The 20,055-nt window shown below is 45.2% G+C and overlaps 1 protein-coding gene across 4 annotated transcripts in view; it reads right to left on the bottom strand.

The window, feature by feature from the left end:
* Positions 1–4,690: 4,690 nt before the first annotated feature.
* Positions 4,691–20,055, bottom strand: part of RBSN (rabenosyn, RAB effector) — a 29,014-nt gene continuing 13,649 nt past the window's right edge. For all 4 annotated transcript variants that reach the window (XM_032356841.1, XM_032356126.1, XM_032357703.1 and 1 more), the window contains 6 exons: positions 18,382–18,623; positions 16,229–16,299; positions 11,787–11,873; positions 10,572–10,674; positions 9,212–9,316; positions 4,691–8,556 (listed from right to left, as the gene is read on the bottom strand). In XM_032356841.1, coding sequence (XP_032212732.1) covers positions 7,411–8,556; positions 9,212–9,316; positions 10,572–10,674; positions 11,787–11,873; positions 16,229–16,299; positions 18,382–18,623 — 1,754 coding nt within the window. In that variant the 3' untranslated portion in view covers positions 4,691–7,410. The remainder of the gene's footprint in view (positions 8,557–9,211; positions 9,317–10,571; positions 10,675–11,786; positions 11,874–16,228; positions 16,300–18,381; positions 18,624–20,055) is intronic.

The following is a 20,055-nucleotide window of genomic DNA, read 5'->3' as shown; positions in this document are numbered from 1 at the left end:
CCATGCATATTTTCTCTCAAATAAACAAATCTTTAAAATATATATATATATTTGTTTATTTATTTATTTATTTATTTATTTTCTATTTTTCCTACTTGATATTGATCCTACTCTGAGCTTCCTGGGTCTGTCATTAATTTTGGAAGGTTCTCAGCCATCGTTACCTCAAATATTTCTTCTCTGGTCACCTGGGTGGCTCAATCAGATAAGCGTCTGCCTTCTCAGGTTATGATTCCAGAGTCCTTAGAATGGAGTCCCGCACTGGGCTCCTTGCTTAGCACGGAGTCTGCTTCTCCCTCTGCCTGCTGCTCCCCCAGCTTTCACTCTCTCTCTGTCTCTGACAAACAGATAAATAAAATCTCTAAAAAAAAATATTTCTTCTTTCATCTTTTTTTCTTCTGGTGTTCCAGTTATACATCTTCTGAAATTGTCATATTGTTTTTGGATATTTTGTTCTGGGTTTGTTTTTCTTTCTTTTTTCTCTCAGCATTTCAGTTAGGGAAGTTTGTATTGACCTATCTACAAGCTCACTGATTCTTTCTGCAGTTGTGTTTAAAGGTGTTCTTCATTTGTTACAATGTTTTTTATTTGCTAACATTTCCTGTTGACTATTTCTAAGAGTTTTCTTTTCTCCATTTACATTACTCATATGTTCTTGCATACTATTTCTTTTTATCATTAGACCCCTTAACATATTGATCAGTTATTTTATTTTTTTAAGATTTTATTTATTTATTGGACAAAGAGAGAGATCACAAGTAGGCAGAGAGGCAGGCAGAGAGAGAAGGAGAAGCAGGCTCCCTGCTGAGCAGAGAGCCTGATGCGGAGTTCGATCCCAGGACCCTGAGATCATGACCCAAGCTGAAGGCAGAGGTTTAACCCACTGAGCCACCCAGGTGCACCTGATCAATTATTTTAAATGTCCTGATAATTCCAACTTCTGTGTCATAGAAGTCTGATGCTTGCTGTGTCTCATTAAACTGTGTGTGTGTGTTTTTTTCCTTTTAGCATGCTTGTAATTTTTTGCTGAAGGCCAGACAATATTGGCTGTGTCAAATAACTGGAACTTAGGTAAATGAGATTCTAGAATGAGGATTTATGTTAATCTGGCTAGGAGTTGAGTTGTATTTAATGTTTGCTATTGTTGTAGGCCCAGAGGCTTCAAATTCCTCTAGTGTCTTTTTGCCTTGCCTCTTGACTTTGGTCTTCCCTAGATGTTACTCCTCAGAGAGTGTGTGTCTTGAAGTTCTTCCAGCTATAATCCACTGCTACACTGGAGCTCTGTTGGTGTGATGGTAAGCTGTGTGTTAGGGGGGGCATCCTATAATCTTTTTTTTAAAGATTTTATTTATTTATTTATTTGACAGAGATCACAAGTAGTCAGAGAGGCAGGCAGAGAGGAAGGGAAGGAGGCTCCCCAGTTAGCAGAGAGCCCAAAGCAGGGCTCATCCCAGGACCCTGGGATCATGACCTGAGCTGAAGGCAGAGGCTTTAACCCTGTTAAAAGGGGTTAAACAGAGCCACCTGTTTAACTGAGGTTAAAACAGTTAACAGGTTTAACTGTTAAGCCTGAGCTACCCAGGCGGTGCCCCGCATTCTATAATCTTCTGATGAACTCTCAGTATTTAGTGGGTGTGTCTTTGGGCTGTGACCTTCACAAATATTTCTTAATCTCACTGTGTGGAATTATAATTTTTATATATATATACACGTGTGTGTATGCATATATATACATATATACACATATATATATACACATATGCATACATATATACACATATATATACATATACATATATATACATATATGTATACATATATATGTATATATATATAAACATATATATATGCCTTTGTTCCTGACTCCTGGCTAGGGCTCCTGAAACCCTTGTAATTTCCCTTATGATAATATAGTAGCATTTTTTTTTTTTTTAAGATTTTATTTTTAAGTAACCTCTATACCCAATGTGGGGCTGAAACTCACAACCCCAGGGTCAAGAGTCACATCCCCCACTGACTGAGCTATCCAGGTGTCCCCTGGAGCATTTTTTTGTCATAATACCTGGGTTTTGTCCCTGTTCCTGAAATAGCTCTGGAGAGATACAGATGAAAGGAGTATATTTTGGTTATCATAATAAGCCCCTTTTACCCACACCAGCTAATGCAAATGAGGGGACTTTTGGAAACCCCTTAAGGATTGGTTGCCACAGATGATTAGTTGGAATTTTAAGCCCCAGCCCCCTAACCTCTGATCTCTGGGGAGGGGAAAGGAGCTGGAGGTTGAGTCAATCACTAATGGTCAGTAATTTTAATCAATCATGTCTATGTAATGAAGCCTCCATTAAAAAATACCCTAACCAGGGGCACCTGGGTGACTCAGTGGGTTAAAGCCTGTTCTCAGCTCAGGTCATGATCCCAGGGTCCTGAGATCGAGCCCCGCATCGGGCTCTCTGTTCGGCAGGGAGCCTGCTCTCCTCCTCTCTCTGCATGCTCCTCTGCCTACTTGTAATCTCTGTCTGTCAAATAAATAAAATCTTTTTAAAAAAAAATACCCTAACCAAAGGAGTTGGGAGAGCTTGTAGGTGGAGGAATACCTCAGTGATAGTTCAGGGAGAGTCGTGTGCCCACAGAGGGCATGGAAGCTCTATGCCCCTTATTCCATATCGCCTACACGTCTCTTCCATCTGGTTGTTCCTCAACTGTACTCTTTTATAATTAACCAGTAATCTAGCAAGCCATTATAGCAAATTATCAAACTCAAGGAGAGGCTTGTAGGAACCCTGACTTATAGCCTGTCAGCTCGAAGTACCAGAGACTTAGACTTGTCATTAGCATCCGAAGTATAGGGGGCTGTCTTGTGGCGCGGAGCCCTTCATGTGTGGGATCAGATGCTAACTCCAGATAAATAGTGTAGGAACAGAGTTGAATTTGTAGGACACCCAGATCGTGTCAAAGAATTGGTGTGGGGAAAAAAACCCCAAACATTTAGTGCCAATATGTGTGAGTTGGGGCGTCTAGGTGGTGCAGTCAGTTAAGCGTCCCACTGTTGGTTTCAGCTCAGGTTGTGATCTGAGTCAGTCTCAGGCTCCATGCTCCATGCAGAGTCTGCTTGAGACTCCCCTTCCCTCTCCCCCTTCCCCACTCTAAAGTAAACAAATCTTCAAAAGAAAAAAAAAAAAAAGCTGAGTCGTGGAATATATAGAAAAACAAGTTTTCTCTTACCTCCCCCCCACTTAGATGAGATGGAAAGGCTAGAGGGAGTGGGAGTGGGAGAAACACCCTTCCCTGGGTAGGATTAGACGCTCATAAAATCTTTTCCCTGAGGAATGCTCAGAGTTTATTTTACGAAGATTACTCTTCCCCTTCCCCTGCTAGAGCCACCAGGGAATCTTTCTCAGCAATAAGCTGTGAAAAACAGGTGGGGTTCCTGGAGGTAAAACCATAAAGGTGTGTGGTGTCCCTTGGGCTGTGGCCCCCAAGAGTTCCTTACTCAGATGCTAATCAACACTCAGCCTCCCACATTCCATCAGTGTTCCTACCAGCTCTGGCTCCAGTGGCTTCTGCTCCAGGGGACTGTCCAGATTGCAAGGCAGCAGTTTGCCCTGCACTCAAGCACTCTGATGCATTCAAGGACAGTCATTGATTTTGTTTGTCCACCTTTCTCTTGATGTAAGGGCAGGAGTGACAACTTCAAAACTCCTTGCTGCCTGAGCTGAAACCAGAAGTCCTTTCAGAAATAGGGTGTTTATTTCCCCCTTTCTTAAGTATTTTATTTTAAAGATTTTATTTATTTATTTGACAGAGAGAGAGAGAGAGAGATCACAAGCAGGCAGGCAGAGAGGGGGAAGCAGGCTCTGGCGGAGCAGAGAGCCAGAGGCAGGGCTCCATCCCAGGACCCTGAGATCATGACCTGAGCCGAAGGCAGAGGCTTAACCTACTCTGAGCCACCCAGGCGCCCCACTTTCTGAAGTATTTTAAAAACTATGCTGAGCTCCTGAAGAGTTTCAGGCAAGAGAGGGTTTGATCTTAAAGTCCACAAAAGGCACTTCTGAAATGTCCCTTCCCACATTAGAAACATGAGTGTCCATATAAAACACAGGCCACAGTGCTAGGGCACGCCCAGGTGGAACCCTTCTTGCTACTTAGAGCAGAGAGTCAGGCAGCCCAGGCTTTAAATCCTTATTCTACCACTGACTGGCTGTGTGACCTCCGGCCAGGCTAACCTCTCTCAACCTGTTTCTCTGCCAACTAAATACCTGAGTAACTACTGCACTGGCCTGCTGGTGAGCTAAAGGGGGAATATGTGAAAAGCTAGCACAGTGCCTGGCACAAATGGCAGCCATAAGAGTCCTCAACCTCTCTGAGACTTAGTTTCTTCTAGCTTGAAATGAGGTTGATGAGATTGTAGAAGGTCTCGCACTATTCTTGTATGAAATAATTCATCTGATCAACAGTGCAGGAATAACTAGGGATAAGGGCAGAACTGGAACCCTCATTTACCACATTAAGAGCCTAGTGACCTTTTGTCCAGAGGCCTTAACCTCTGGTTAACAGTTAACACAGGAGCTGGGGCTATCTTATGATATTCAGATGATGATCAAGAAAGAGGCAGGAATAGAGATGTTATTTGGTAATTCTCACTTCCAACACGAGTGCACATATACACATATACACATATACACCCAACCACTAACATTTGTTAGTTTATTTTTTTTTAAAAAGATTCTAATACAAGGCCCCAGAGTAGTGCATGCAAACAATGACCCTCAAGCTGTCATTGTCAAATGACAATCTGACAATCTGCTACCATAGTCTGTGACCTGATAGAGACCAGCTTCTCTTTGAGTCCCAAGGCCTAATTACGCCAATGTATGTCCAACCCACCACCTGGTACATGATGACTCAGAAGTACACTTTAGTATCTGAACAGCAAAGACACATTGAACTGCAAGTACAATAAGTAAGTGTCCTTAGTGTATTAGACATGGAAAAATACAAACAAGGCATAAAAAAGAAAAGCCAACTTCATCTGATGCCTGAATTCCCAAAGTCTCTTCCATACATTCCATACATGATCTTAGGTCTAGGGAGAGCTGCCAATGCCTGTTTGCCTCAAAGGACTGCAGGAAGAGTGAAACAGTCACATGAGGTAAGCACTTGAAGCTGTGGTTGCAATTCATAGGCCATCTTTATCTATGCTAATGATAACCCATCTCTGTAAATCTAACTTTGTGCTTGTGTGAATTCTGGGAAACGTTAGGGATAGAGAATTCTAATTCCTGTCAGCTCTATGATTATAGGAGAATACAGCCATGGAAGAATTAAATGGAAGAATTCATGGAAGAATTCAGTCACATCAGGTTTTAGTTTGGTTTAGTATATTCAGTGTTTTTTTTTTTTTTTAAGTTTAAAAATAAAGTATAAGTGTGGTTCTTAATGCTCTTAGTTACTTACAGATTACTACCTGGGTTGATTTCAGGAAAAGGGTATGTTCAGAAAACTAGTCTGAATAGAAATCACTAGCTAATGAAGAGATATATTCTCACAAGAAAAGTAATTATGATGGAAAGCAGCATTTAGCTTCCAGAACTACCTGCTTTTTGGTGCAGAGAGCGTCATCCTCTTTGATCAGAGAGCAATGACAGACTAGCAGCAGGAAGCATACCAGCCATCCATGAAACCCTCCATAATGACAACAGGAAGGGCATGAGAAGGAAGAAAGTTGCCTGTACCAGGCAAAACTTTAGATACCTGGTTGTCGAATTCCCAAACACAACAATCAGCAAGGCTGGGAACTTGGTTGACATTAGTAATCCACTCACATTCCTTTGTGAACAGAACCCCAATGCAAAGGGTCCTCCACACAACCTCCACCCATATCCCATTCCCGCACCCCTATGGAGGATCTTTTCATTCAGCCCAAAGATCCAACAAATGCCAAAGAAACGTGAATAGTGTCAACAAAAATACAGACTACCTTTACATCACAGTTCTTCTAACGTTCTCAAGACCAACAGGGGTCTTTCCGGAAGGTAACAAAATGAATCTCAGCCTTCACACCAGTAATCAAAGTATGACCCATAGTTAGTTAAGCGGTATAAAGTGACTAGTGGTCAGTTATTGTTCTTTAATCAAAAAGCATAATCGCAGGAACTCTACCTAGAGCTGAGCACACTTGAGTATCATGATGTCAGACATTAGTTAAGGATTATGTAAACCAAAGCACCAGAGCTAAATTAACAATTTCCCTTTCTGCCCTTAACTGATGAAGAGTTCAAGTGGTGTGGTGCTACTGGAATGTTCCTGTGTTGTGCCTCTTCAAACACTTTGATTTCTTAATACTAAATATTGGTAGGAAAAACCTCACTGGTGCCCCAGGTCAGCACAGGGTGAACCAAAAGGGAAGAAGGCTGATCAACTAGCCCTGAAAATCGTTTTATCTTCTGACTCAGGGAAGCCTCCACTCTCCTGGCAATGTTCCACAAAAGCTTCCTGATTATTAATCCTAAAGTACAGACTGGGCCCTCTGAAAAAGCCCAAGTCAGAGTAATTTCATCAAAGTCCTAGAGGAAGGTTTCTCCAGGGACAGACAACTGTTCCATTAGTCATTAGGAGAAACATCTGGGTAGACACTCTTCTCCCTAGTACTACTGCCTCCATCAACTGAAAAGTTCACCACTTCTATTTTCTAAACAGACCATGGTCAGACCCAGTGATACCCCTGGCACCGAAGTTTAACTTCCTGAAAGAGACAATCAAGGACTTTAACTGACAGGGAAATGCCCTGGTAGAACATCACCCCGTCGCCCCCTCTTAAAAAGAGGTGCTGGGCTCTCCTGGGTCTCAACAACTACCTTCATAGCAATACCTTCCCCCTTCTGCTGCACAGGTGGGATGTACCCAGCAGGGCAGAGGAAGTCCCAGGTGAAAGAACCCACAGCCTAAGGGGCACAGACTTCTCTCAGACCAGAGCAAGGTTTAAAGGAATCCATCTTGTCTGTCTTGGCTAAAGAAAGTGCCCTGTAATACTGCATAAAGACCAAAGATGAGGCAGGAGCAAATGGACCCATGAGGGCTCCCCAATACACTGCATTTCGTTACACTCAGTAATGAAATTTAAAATCCCTTCTAAAGGGAAAACCCAATTAAAAAAAAAAATTAGAAAAAAAAAAACAGGAAATACAGCACATGAATGCTGATTCTTCCTGTTCTGGTTTTTACTTTATTATCCAACTGTAGTGGAAAAAACCTCCAAGTGCATAGCACGAAGCAGCAGATTCCCTGCCCTAACCTCTGTGCGTCCTAGGTGTCCCCCTTCTTCCTCCCTCATCGTGCCCACCAGCCCCGTCCTGCTCCACAGGCTCCTGCCAGGCCCTGGGCCCAAAGATGCCCTGCCCACAGTCAGTGGGGTCAGTGGGTGCCCCCCTTCTGTTTGGCCAGGGTGCGCTTCAGCTCCCTCAGGTTCTCTGTCAGCACTTCCACCTCATCCAGGCGGCCACACTGCTTGGCATCAAAAATGTACGCCTTGATGTTATCAATCTGCTGGAGGAGGAGCTCCTCCTCTATGGGCTCCTCGCCCTCGGGCTCACTGTCACTGTCCATCTCAAAGGGGTTGGTACAGGTACCTTCCTCAAAGGGGTTGCCAGGAACAGGAGGGCTTGAGGGCCTCTGGTGGGGATCCTCATCTTCCTCATCGAAGGGATTGGGTGCTGGACCATCTGGGTTAGTGAAAGGATTCCCTGCTACACCCTCCTCTTCTTCCTCCTCAAAAGGATTGTATTCTTTGAGGATGTAGGCTGAAGGGCCAAAGGAAGGCTCTGTAGCAGGAGGGCTGGTAGTGCCCTCTGCTGTGGGGCTAGAGGGGTCTTCCTCATCGAAGGGGTTCAGGGAGGCCAGCTCATTTTGCTGTGACATGATGCTCTGGGGGAAGGATTCTTGCCCGATGGCTGGAGGCCCAGACCACACTCTGACTGGCTCGAGAGCTGTGATGGGCGAAGGCGTCTCCAAGGCTGCACTGCTCTGAACCGAGGAAGAGCCTAGATCCAAAGCATAAGCAAGGTGGGTAGGAGGCTCCCTGCTAGGCTCCAGCTGAAAAGGCCTGATTTCTCGGAAGTCCAGGGACCGAGTCCGTGTGTGTAAGGACGCAGCCCGGAACTGCTCTCGCTCTCGTTCCCACTCCCGTTCACAAAGCCTCTGCAGCTGTTCCCGCTGCAGGTCCTCCTCCTCAGCCTGCCTCCGGGACAGCTCAATGGCCTTCTCTGTCTGCTGCTGGTCATACTCATCCTGCAGCTGCCGCAGATTCTCCTGCAGTGTGCGTACTTCGTCTGTCCGCCCAGCAGCCTTGGCCTGTCTAATAAATGATGTGATGTTGTGGATCTGCTGGAGAAGGGGGTCTGAGTCTTCACTCTGCCCCTGACTTCCTGACAGTGGGAGCCAACCCTCAGCCTTTCTCAGGGGGGCAGGTCCCCCTTGAAGGGACACCACCTCCCCATTGGCCGCACGAGACGCCAGGTCACTCTGCCTTTCCTCAAACCGTCGCTGGGATTCCAGGTCAACCTGGGGAGACACCAAAGCCAAAGAGAAGAAACACAGTCACCAGGCCAATAGAAGCCACACGATCAGCCACTCCTACAGTTCTGCCGTCCCTGGGGTGATGAGACTCCACAATGCCCACCTGTGGACTATGGTACCCAATTGCTAAGTCAAATCACACTTTTTGTTTTTTAGAGGAAAGAAGAGACAGAGCCAGATTTTCAAAAATAAATTCGTGACAGTACGTTAAGGGATAAGATTTTCTCAATCTTAGATACACTGGCTGTATGCTTGTCTTAAACTTACTCTGAGGTCTAGTATCACTCACCTACACTAGAATCTCACACAATGTTAAATGTACACATTATTTTGCTTAGTGTTGCACATTCCAGAGCATTCTACAAAGAGCTCCCTGGTGTCTGGGTCCTCTGCAACCTGTGCTACAGGAAGAACTGACAGCCCTCCATGGTATTCTGGATGAGAGAAAATCACCAGAATCTCTGAAAGACAAATAGGTCTGACCTGGAAAGAAAAACAACTATTCTGAGTCTATAGAGGAAAGGCCAGAAAAGACCAGAAGAGAGATGCAAACCGGAGAGCAATCTCACAGAGGACCACTTGGGAGTCTGGAGCAGCCTCTGGGCTCAAGAGGCTGCAAGCATCCCTGTATTTCACTTGCCTGTCTCTCCAGGATCTTCTTCCTCTCAATTTCCTGTTTCCTTTTCTTTTTCAGTTCCTCAAACTGTTCTCTGGTTGGCAGTGACATCAAACCCAGAAGCTTTTCCTGTAGGGAGTCACAGGCAGTTTCGTATTTAAATTCTTTTAGGAAGAAGATAAGCCTACTGAAGTCTGTTTATAAGATCCCATCCGAGCTCCACACCCCCACTACCCCTTCCCTGCTCTATGTTTCTCCACAGCACTTCCCCCCCATCTTATAAACTATATGTTATAGTTGTTTCTTGTCTATCTCCTTCCAGAAAAAAAGCTTTTTGAGAACAGGAATGTCTTTTTGCTTGTGGCAGGACACGCAGCACCTATCACATTGCTTGCTAGACAGCAGGCACTCACCAAATGACTGCTGAACACAACACTAGTCAAAAGGAGAAGGGGCCTAATTCTCTGCAATACGGTGCTGGAAAACCAACACAACAGGGCTGCGCTAGCTTGCTCTGTCATTAAGCCCCTGATATGGTTCACTGTGGCTCTCCCAAAGGGTGTTCCAGACAGAAGCAATTCAGCTCTAACCAGCCAGGGTTAGTCTGTCCATGAACAATCAGCTGTTTCCTCCCAAGGAATAGCCCAGGAAGAGTCCCTTGGGAGCTTATCCTGAGGAAGAAATGGCATGTATCAGTATGTCTGTCAGGCTACAGTCACACCAGAAAAAGCAGGAATCTATCAGATGACCAATGAAAGGGGAATAATTAAAGGATGGTGCACAGAAAGTCATATTCTACAGCCATTCAAGCAGTAACTGTTTATTTTGTTTGTTTTTAAAAATTATTTATTTATTTGACAGAGAGAAACAATGAGAGAGGGGAACATGAGCGGGGGAGTGGGAAAGGGAGAAGCCAGGTTTCTGCTGAGCAGGGAGTCCGATGTGGGGCTCGATCCCAGGACCCAGGGATCATGACCTGAGCCAAAGGCAGATGCTTAACAACTGAGCCACCCAGGCGCCCCAAACAGTAACTGTTTAAATAAAGACTATGTAAGAAGTGTTTATGATATAAAATTCAGTGTTAAAAAGACATAAATTTGTAAATATGCACTAATCATAACTACTTTATATAACGAATACAAATGAAAAAAAAGAGGAAAATATACCAGAATGATATGTGATGGTATTAAGGACATAGAATTAAGAAGTTTTAATTTTTCTCTGTAGTCCAGATTTTTCTCTAAATCTGGCATAATTATATTTACAATTTTAAAAAATAATAAAGGTACAAATAGAGAACAAACCATTGGCATGATCTGCCTTCTGAGAGGCAGAAAAGCAGGGGAAGCAAATGAGCCGTTTCTGACACCACAAGATGCTTTACCTGCACAAAAAGTGTAGCTGAGTATCTGATCATCCTCTGCAGCCGCAAAGTGTTTGGATGTGGTGGAGGGTCCTGGTTCAAGCCTAAGGTTAAGATCTTCTTACTGAATCAGGACAAACACATCAATGTAACAGGCGCTGCCAGCCCCAGAAAAGGGTGAAATCTCTGAGTTGCAGGGCTTTTGTGCCAGGACCGTCCATGGAGGAAGTGGGTTAAAGACTCCCATGGAATGTCCTTGAAGGCAAAGTCCATTCCTTACCCTCTGGTCCTAGCTAAGGCTCCTGACACAGCATTGGGGTATCTAACCATTACTCAGCCACTGAGGAACTTACCACACATGCAGTCAGTTCATGGTGAGTTCACCAACTTCATGGGTAAGTGACCATGCCTGGTTTAATATTCCGGTGTTACTATCTTAAAATTCCTTTTTTTTTTTTTTTTTTTAAGGGAGTAGGCCCTGAGGGGTCAGTGAGGGACACTCCCCTGGGCCTCTGGATTGGGTTGAGGTGGGGAAGGCAGGAAGCAACTGGCTTTGCCAGGCTGGTACACAAGCTCAAACTGGGCCAGGGGGTTTGTAGACCATGCTGGGGGCAACACTGGGCAGCAGGAGGCTGCAGCCACTTTGAGACCTGTATCTTGAAATTCTTAATAATTCTGACCAGGACTTGTGTTTTCATTTTGCACTAGGTCCCACAAATTATATGTTCAGTCCTGTAGAGATGGACGAGCAAGGCTTCTTCATCTCAGTTCTCCCTCTGAATCACTATACTGTCTACACCTCAAAAAGCTCATTTAACCTCAACAGCCAGTCCATGGTTAAAAGGCAGCTCTTGACTTGAAGAAAGAATCTGGGTTTCTATCCTGGCTCCATGGCTTTGCCAGTTGTGATGCATCTTCCCAACTACAAAGTAAGGGTAGTAATGCCTACTGCACCAGCTAAATTTGACTGAATAAATGAGATGTGGATACAACCAATGGCTGATATAAAGATGGTGTCAATAATCAGTTCCTATTTCTCTAATATTAATGAACATCAGAAACCTAAACCAAGTTACTGAAATGTGTTGCGTCCCAGAGCGGGCACTACCTCAGCCTGCTCCTCACACCTACGCCCTGTCACCAGGACTCTGGGTACTGCCAGCCACCCACCCCCTCACTGAAGCAGCACTTCCTCCACTCAAGGTAGCAAGTCAGACATCACCTCACAGGTCTCACCTTAAAGCATCTATGAGTTCGTATACTTTCTGCACTTCCACTCGAAGGTCACCAGCATGTTCCAGATTGTAGGTTGTCTCCCCAGCACTAAAGAAAAATCATGGAAATGTTTCATTCAAGTTTCACCATGGTGACTAGAGAGTGGTGTGGAAAAGGGCTCTAAAGGTTTAGGGTCTTACAAAAGAAGAAACAGCTAATTCTCTCCAAGTGGTATTATTTCACACTCTTGTACATAATGCAGGGCTCATTCCTTTAAGTGCTAATCAACTGGAAGCTGTTTTTAATTTGCAGACGCCACGGGGACAGATTTGTGCCTAGGCCTTTAAGGACTAGCTCTTAATGCTCATCATCAAAATAAATGCAAATGAATCTACTTCAGCCTACTTTCCCTGAACAATTTCATCATACCTAGTAAGACATAAGAAGTGGCTTACTAAATAAGGTTACCCTGCATCCGAGGAGAAAGCAGTGGGCTTTTCTCACTCAAAGACTATCCCCAGGGAGAACACGAATAACGAGAAAGCTGACCAAGGAATCCCCAACATCTAGCCATACCCAGCATGGCACTGTATCAGTTGTCAACACTCCTGGGCCTCATGAACAATTGCTCCCCACATGAGAAAGGCACGTGGACACCAAATAAAGCAGGGAGGAGATAGGGGATAACTGCCAAGGGTGGAGCAGGGGACTGCAGGGAAGGGCAAAGTGGCTTCATTCCACTTAACTCAGAGGAACAATAGCAGTTATTATGGGATCTAAGAACTGTTTGTTTACAAAGGTTTCACTCTGTCAGGCCTGAAATGCAAGTGCAGTTATGATGGCTTATTTTTAGCCTCAGTGACTAGCACATGGCCAAGTTGCATCAGTGCTCACTGAAAAGAAAATGACTTCAGAAGATCTTGCAGCTGTTAATGCAGCCCCAGCAACGGCCACTCGGCTCCCATCCTGAGGCAGCAGCAATTTAAGTTAAATAAGCAGAAAGGGCTGCTGTGCTGACCTGCCCTAGCTGGAAAAATCTCGGTGTGTGCTATAATTGGAGGATCCAATAAGGTGGTTTCATCATCTCAAACTGCACAGTTTGCAAAAAGAACATCAGAGCAGAATTGGGAATACTTGCACTTTGTCTTGATATCTTCAAGTCCCATGGAAAATAACAAGGTTGGCTCAAATCTGAAAGCACCGCCCCCACCCCTACCTGTCTCAGTCACGTGGACCAAACGTATTCCCCACAGGGCACCTATCACGTCTGGTTATCTTGCTCATGATTTGTTCACTCACTTATGGCTGTGCTCCCATGGTAATGAAGCACCAGGGCAGCAGACACGGCCTTCACTGCTCATTGCTACAGCCCCTGTACCTAAAATAGTACTTGGCATACAACTAGCGTTCAGTAAATATCCACTGAATGAATGAGGGAGTAAAATGAGCTTAAAGCCCTTTAGAACCAGTCTTTGGAGAACGAGTAGGAGTTAGACATCTGGAAATGTGCTCAGCAATGGTAGTTTCCCAGCTGGATGGGGAGGCCCAGTGACCCACAGCTGTGTCTGAGGCACAAAGCAAGAAAAACAAGAGACTCAGAGGAAGGAACCCCCGGGGGAACGACGTATTGAGGGAAAGTTGAGTGCCAGCTCATGACTGCCAGGAACACAGTTCTCCTTGCTTACATCCAGGAAGAAGATAGTCCTGCTCTAATTTCAAACCAGTGGGCACAGGTGGGAGGAGAGGTGTTGATTCCTGTACGTTCCAGGTAGGAAAAGAGCATGAGATAGGTGCTCCAAGCCAAGGATACTCCATTTAGGGGAGGCAGATATCAGAATTACTTGAGCTGCTTCTCCCAACCTACCCATAGGGAGGCTATATGCTTCACTAATCAAAATTATTGCTCAGTGAACTGCAGGTAGAAAAGAAAATGTGTCCTTTCCTCCTTTTCTTCAGAACTAGTGCTCTTGGAATGAAAAGAGGAAGAATGGGGCAGAGAAGGTACAAATGTAAGAGAAGAGAGGCCCTAGGACTGTGGTGGCTGGGAGGGCTGGAGAAAGAGGTGTCCTCGCCTTATACTGTCTGCTGCCAGGGGCTGCAGACGCCCAGTTGCTAGGACTGGAGGAAATGGTGGTGGTCCACAATGGTTTCTCTACTTCTTTTCTATTCCCTTCCTTCTTTCCCCTCCCCATGGGCTGGCACACACTGGGGGAAGGAACAGGAACAGGAAGAGCCCCAGAACAAGAGTAGAGGCAGGGAGACATACAAGAGAAGGGGTGTGTTTGGCACAAACCAACTGGGTTTAGTTGCTCATACTTTGTAAGTCAGACATTTACTGACTCATAAGACCCTTAAGGACTATGTAAATGAAAAAGTTTGTTTTCTTTTCATGTGAGATCCACACAATAGACTTAGAATGTGGTCACTGACATCATGAAGGAAAAGCCAAGCTTTGTGTTTTTTGTTTTTAAGTAGGACCCATGCCCATCATGGGGCTTGAACTCACAACCCTGAGATTGAGAGTCCCATGATCTACTGACTGAGCCAGTCAGGAGCCCCAAGCTTTGTTTTATGGAGACAATATAACACACTGCCACAGCAAATGGGCAACTAAAAATACAGGTTTGCTCTAAACAAGACATATTTAAGGCGGCTGGGTGGCTCAGTTGGTTGGGCATCTGCCTTTGGCTCAGGTCATGATCCTGGGGTCCCAGGATCAAGTCCCACACTGTGTTCCCCGCTCAGCAAGGAGCCTGCTTCTCCCCCTGCTTGTGCTCTGTCTCTTGCTCTCTCTCTAATAAATACATAAAATCTTTAAAAAAAAAAAAAAACAATACACATTTAACTCCACATGCATCACTACAAAGGTGGCAGGTGGGTAATACAGGCTAAAGACAAAGGCAGATAATCCTCACATGGAAAGCACTGGATCCCATAAATGCTTTTCTGCAGGTTGGGAAAAGACTTGCTGTAACCTGATTCTAGTGGTAGCACTTCAAATTCTAGCTCACGTACTACTAACCTGCAGAAGGAACAATGCTCTTAAGAGAGTGTCAGCATATGTTTTCTGTAAAGGACCAGATAATATATATTTTTAGCTTTGCAGGCCAGAGAGTGCCTGACACAACTATTCAACTCTGCTGCCAAAGCTGCAGTTTGCAGCTACAGTCAAACAAATGGGCATGGCTATGCACCAATAAAATTTTATTCATTAAAAGAAAAAAGGGTGCCTGGGTGGCTCAGTTGGGTGACTGGTTGGGTGACTGCCTTCGGCTCAGGTCATGATCCCAGAGTCCTGGGATCGAGTCGCGCATCAGGCTCCGGGCTCGATGGGTAGCCTGCTTCTCCCTGCTCCTGTCCTCTCTCATTATCTGTCTCATTCTCTCCAATAAATAAGTTAAATATTTTTTTTGAAAAAGCAATAACAAGTGTTGGCAAGGATATGGAGAAACTGAAAAGCACATGCATTGCTGGCAGAAATGTAAAGTGGTGCAGTCGTCTTGGAAAACAGTCTGGCAGGGCCTCAAGAAGTTTAAAACCTAGAATTGCCATTATGACCCAGCGACTCTACACCTAGGTAGAAACCCAAATGAAATAGAATTATACGTCCATAAAAACCTTTTATAGGAATATTTACTGAAGTGGATAAATCCAATAGCCAGAAGTGGAAGAATCCAAATGTTCATCAACAGACTAACAGGTACACAAAATGCTGTGTATCCATACATTGCATTTGCATGAGCGGAATGGAACCCTAACACATGGGGCCACAAGGATGAATGCTGAAAACACTACACTATGTGAAAGAAGCCAGACAAGAAGAATTATGTATTTATACGAAATGTCCCAAAGAGGCACGTCCATAGACAGAAAGCAGACCAGTGGTTGCCAGGGAGAGGGAAATATGCTGTGACTACTAACAGGGGTGGGCTTTCTCTGGATGATAAAAATGGTTTGGACAGTGATGATGGTCTTATGACTCTGTGAGGAACCACTGACCTGTACACATGAAAAGGGTGCATAAATTATTATTAATTTTTTGGTGTGTAAATTAGATCTTAGTTAAAAAAAGAAACAGGTGGCAGGCTAGTTTTGGCCCATGGGCCAAAGTGTGTCAACCGGTGCTCTAAAGGAAATGCCTGCTCTAAGCCCTGACGCCTGGTGCCAGCCTGAAGCAGTAATCTCCGGGGCAGCACACGAGGTGCACTGTCCCTGCTCACCTCCAGTGCCTACTGTCTTGAGGCCCCTCCCCAGCCTGCTCCATCACAACTGGGGTCCCTTGAACATGGCTACCGAGGACTGTAACACGTGCCACACAGAAATACAAACATGACAAAGATTCCCCACAGTTGGTTATAGAAGGAAAGCAGCCAGAACTAAGATTGTAATTTTCAGCTACTGAGGAACTATGCTAAAAGTACCCACAGTCATCACTGAGTTAGAAAAACAGAGGAATAGCTTACTTTAATGATGCTGCCATCCTGATGTATTCAGGAGCTTTTTGGTCAACTTTCTCCATGCAAAGTCGTAATTTCTGAGGACAAAACAAAAGATGTGAGTGGTGCTCTCAAGGTACAAACAAGTTATGCTGCATCAATAGAGATGTATTTAAAATGTACAATTTCCAGGGTGCCTGCTGGCTCAGAGCACGCAAATATTAGTCTCAGGATTTTGAGTTCAAGCCCCACATTGGGAGTGGAGTCTACTTTAAAAAAAAATTTTTTTTTAATGTATAGTTGGAAATATGCAGTGTTTTCTTATTCATTTTTATTGTTGTTATCAATTTCCTGATTTACAGACCTCCTTTACAAGCAGTAAATCTTGTAGGAAGGAAAGAAGTGAGGGCAGAACTTTTGACAGGATGTTTTTGCGGGGAGCAAAGCCTTCCAGGACACAAGCCAATGAGTTTACCAAGGCAGAGGAAAGGAATTGGTCGCTACATTCTTTCTCTGCCAGGTGATGAAAGATACTAGCAAAAGGCATTGCCAGGGCTCACTTCAAAAATGAAGGAAGGAGGGTATGCCTGGGTGGCTCAGTTGCTTAAACATCTGCCTTTGGCTCAGGTCATGATCCCAGGGTCCTGGGATCAAGGCCTGGATCGGACTCCCTATTCAGCAGAGAGCCTGCTTCTCTCTCTCCCACTCCCCCGTTTGTGATCTTTGTCAAATAAATAAATAAAACCTTTAAAAAAGAAGTGAAGGAAGGAAAAAACAGGGTGGCTATTTATAAAAATGAGTTATCAGGTCATGAACTCCATACTTAGGATGGATAATGGCTACATCTGTAGCTCAGGGCAGGGTTTCATTAACACCATTTCTAGTAGTCTAAGTATTTTTGTGGTGATTCCAGAAATGCGGCCATTATGACCCACAGATCTGCTAAGAGTGACCACTCAGTGATCAACAGACAAATATACAGATGGTCCCCAACTTAACAATGGTTAGAGTTCATGATTTTTCAACTTCAAAACAGTGCAAAAGTGATGGGCGAATATAGAAACTGTACTTGGAACTTTGAGTATGGCTCTTTACCCAGGCTAGCGACATGCAGTACACTTTCCCATGATGCTGGGCAGTGTCAGCGGCCACAGCTCCAGGCCATGTGATCACAGGGTCAGCCACCAATACCCTTACAGCCATCCTGTACTCCTACAACTTTTTTTCACTTTCAGCACAGTATCCAGTAAGTTACATGATATTCTCGGCACTTTGTGATCAAACATATTTGTGTTAGCGGATTCTGCCCAACCGCAGGCCCATGTCAGTGTTCCCAACATGGTTAGTGTAGGCCAGGCTCCCACACTGGGGGGTTTGGTGTATTAAAGGTACTTTCGACTTCTGATGTTTTCAATTTGGGATGACTTTCTCACGATGTGGCCCCACTGGAAGTGGAGGAAGGCCTGGGCGCTCTTCTGTTCAGGGTTCTACACGAGCTGCTACCTCCGCCAAGCTTATCTCCCCTTCCCATCTCCAGTCACCTGCCTATGAAACCTCCAGCTGGCTAATCCTTCTCAGCCTGCAGGTCCCCCTGGCCACTGGGAGACTAAGGCAGACTCATGCCCTGTCTGACTCTGAATCCCATTTTTGCATGGCATATGTTCCTCTCTTTCAAAGTGTGCATCTACCGAAAGTGTTTTGGGATTGCTGGTGATAATGACAGCAGAGGCATTTGAATGGACTTAAAAGGGAAGCTCTCTGCCCATGGGCAGTCACTCAAACCTATAAAGCCTGAAGCTCCCAAGTGAGTTTCTCAGGACTCTTCTGGCCCACTGTTCATACCTGCTCCAGCTCCACTACCCCTCACCCACAAACCCTGTCCACACAGCATGGCAACCATCCTTCCTCCTCTTGCCCCTGGGCCACCAAAGTCTCCAACCTCCTGCTTTCAAGTGGGCAAGGAAGGGTGATGGAACAAGGTTATTGCAACATACCCAGGATGACTCTGTGAATCACCCATAACCCTGGCTAGGAAACCATACCAAGGCCCTTTAGCAGAAACTAAAAATGATTCAAAGGAACGACTTCCCAAAGCATTCTCCAAAATATGCAGGCGTGTACAAAATCAACAGGCAAATCTGCATCTCGAATCAGACCCAGGACCACGCATAGTGAGTCACCTCATAGAGCTTTACAATGTCGGGGGTGTGCTCCTTCTCATCAATCTGCTGCTCTCTCTTAAGCAGCGTGTCCTTGCAGTGTGTACAGCAGCGGATCCGGTCGTCATCCTTTTCATCCAGGACGGAGCTTACACTGCTCACGCTGCTGATACTGCCCCGGCGGGAGCCATGGACACTGTTAGGTGACTGACTGGGGCTGGTGTGGGTGCTCAGGGAATCTTTGCTGGCACTGGTGAGCTTGTCTGTAAAGCACAACACAAGACAGTTGGCAGTGAGCCTGCAGCCTCCAATCACCCCACTGCTCACAACAGAGGGGAGGCCACAGGAGCTGATCCAGATAACAGAGGAGGGGCCACAGGCACTGATCCAGGCTGTGTCTATGGGCAAGAAGCACCACACCTTTGCTTTCCCAAGGTCAGGCTCTGGTGGGAGGGACTCCCACTGCCAGCCAGGAACAAGACAGACAGCCAAGGAAGGTCTCTCCTTGAGGCTCTGAGGCCCATTCCTAACCTGACCCAACACAATCTACTTTCTGCCCAGACTATCCTGACAGACTTCCCCACTCCCAAACATCTGACTCCTACCCCTTCCAAAGCTCAGCTTCCAGAAGCCCTACTCTATTCCTTGAGGCAAAAACAATATGCCCTTCCTATCAGGTCCTACCATGTCATCCCTCTTGGAGCACTTTCTGCTTTTCTCCCTGTATAACAATTCTTTGTATACCCAGAGCTGCTCTATGAATCTGTGACTCTGGGAGGGTAGGAACTGTCTTATTCATACTTGTACCCCAATATAACCAACAGGGCTATCCCACAGCAGCGGCCCAGTAGATGTTAATTAGCAAGATAAGAAAAGTGAATAGTGTTTCAAAAGCATTGCTTATGAAGTCTCAGGTAAGACAGAAAGTCAGTCTCAGGGAGAAAGGGAAGGTTATCAAGGTAATGTGTGCCTGCTGGATGTCAGAACTGGACAGAGGAAGCACCTCCTTCTATCCCACGTTGTCCAGATGATCTGTAGCCAACAGCAGAAACAGAGTCAGCAAAACTCCTCAGGACTGCGAAACTACCCCAAATATCCCAGAATTGGCCTAAAGCCCATGAGATCACGTTTAGCAACTTTTAACCACATAAGACTCAAAGTTTTAGACCCTCTGGTTCCACCTAACCTTGTAGTCACCATCTGCATAATTCTCAAACATGTCCTCTACACTCCCCCAACTATTCTATCCTGCTCATCTACCAACCTTCCCCCAGGGCCCTCCCACAGCTTCGCTCCTACTCTGCACTCTACCCAGGATCTCTCCTGCCCTACCTCTTTGAAATCCTGGCTGTCTTTTAGGCTCTTCTCAAACATCACCTCCCAAACCGGAGCATCCACACTCTTGATTCCTTCAGCACTCAGTGTCTCTCATATTATGATGTTACAGTCTGTTCTATATGACAATAAACTGTGACTTTTATTTCAAAGGAAAGGACTAGCCTGCTGCTCATTTTCTAAGACTCTTTCTTATAGTCTCCTCTCAAAGCCTCGCTGCCACTTCCAAGCAGAGCTGACAATGATTTGGTCAGCTCTCCTGGGTGTCTGATGCAACTTCTCTCACAGTACTTATCTCTTTATAAAGCAATTATTTGTAAGTCTGTATCCTCTGCTAGATGCTAGACCTTTTGCAGGAAT

The sequence above is a fragment of the Mustela erminea genome, chromosome 1, assembly GCF_009829155.1.
Source record: "Mustela erminea isolate mMusErm1 chromosome 1, mMusErm1.Pri, whole genome shotgun sequence".
In the NCBI taxonomy this organism is placed as follows: Eukaryota; Metazoa; Chordata; class Mammalia; order Carnivora; family Mustelidae; genus Mustela; species Mustela erminea.
This window is presented reverse-complemented; position numbering and strand designations above follow the sequence as displayed.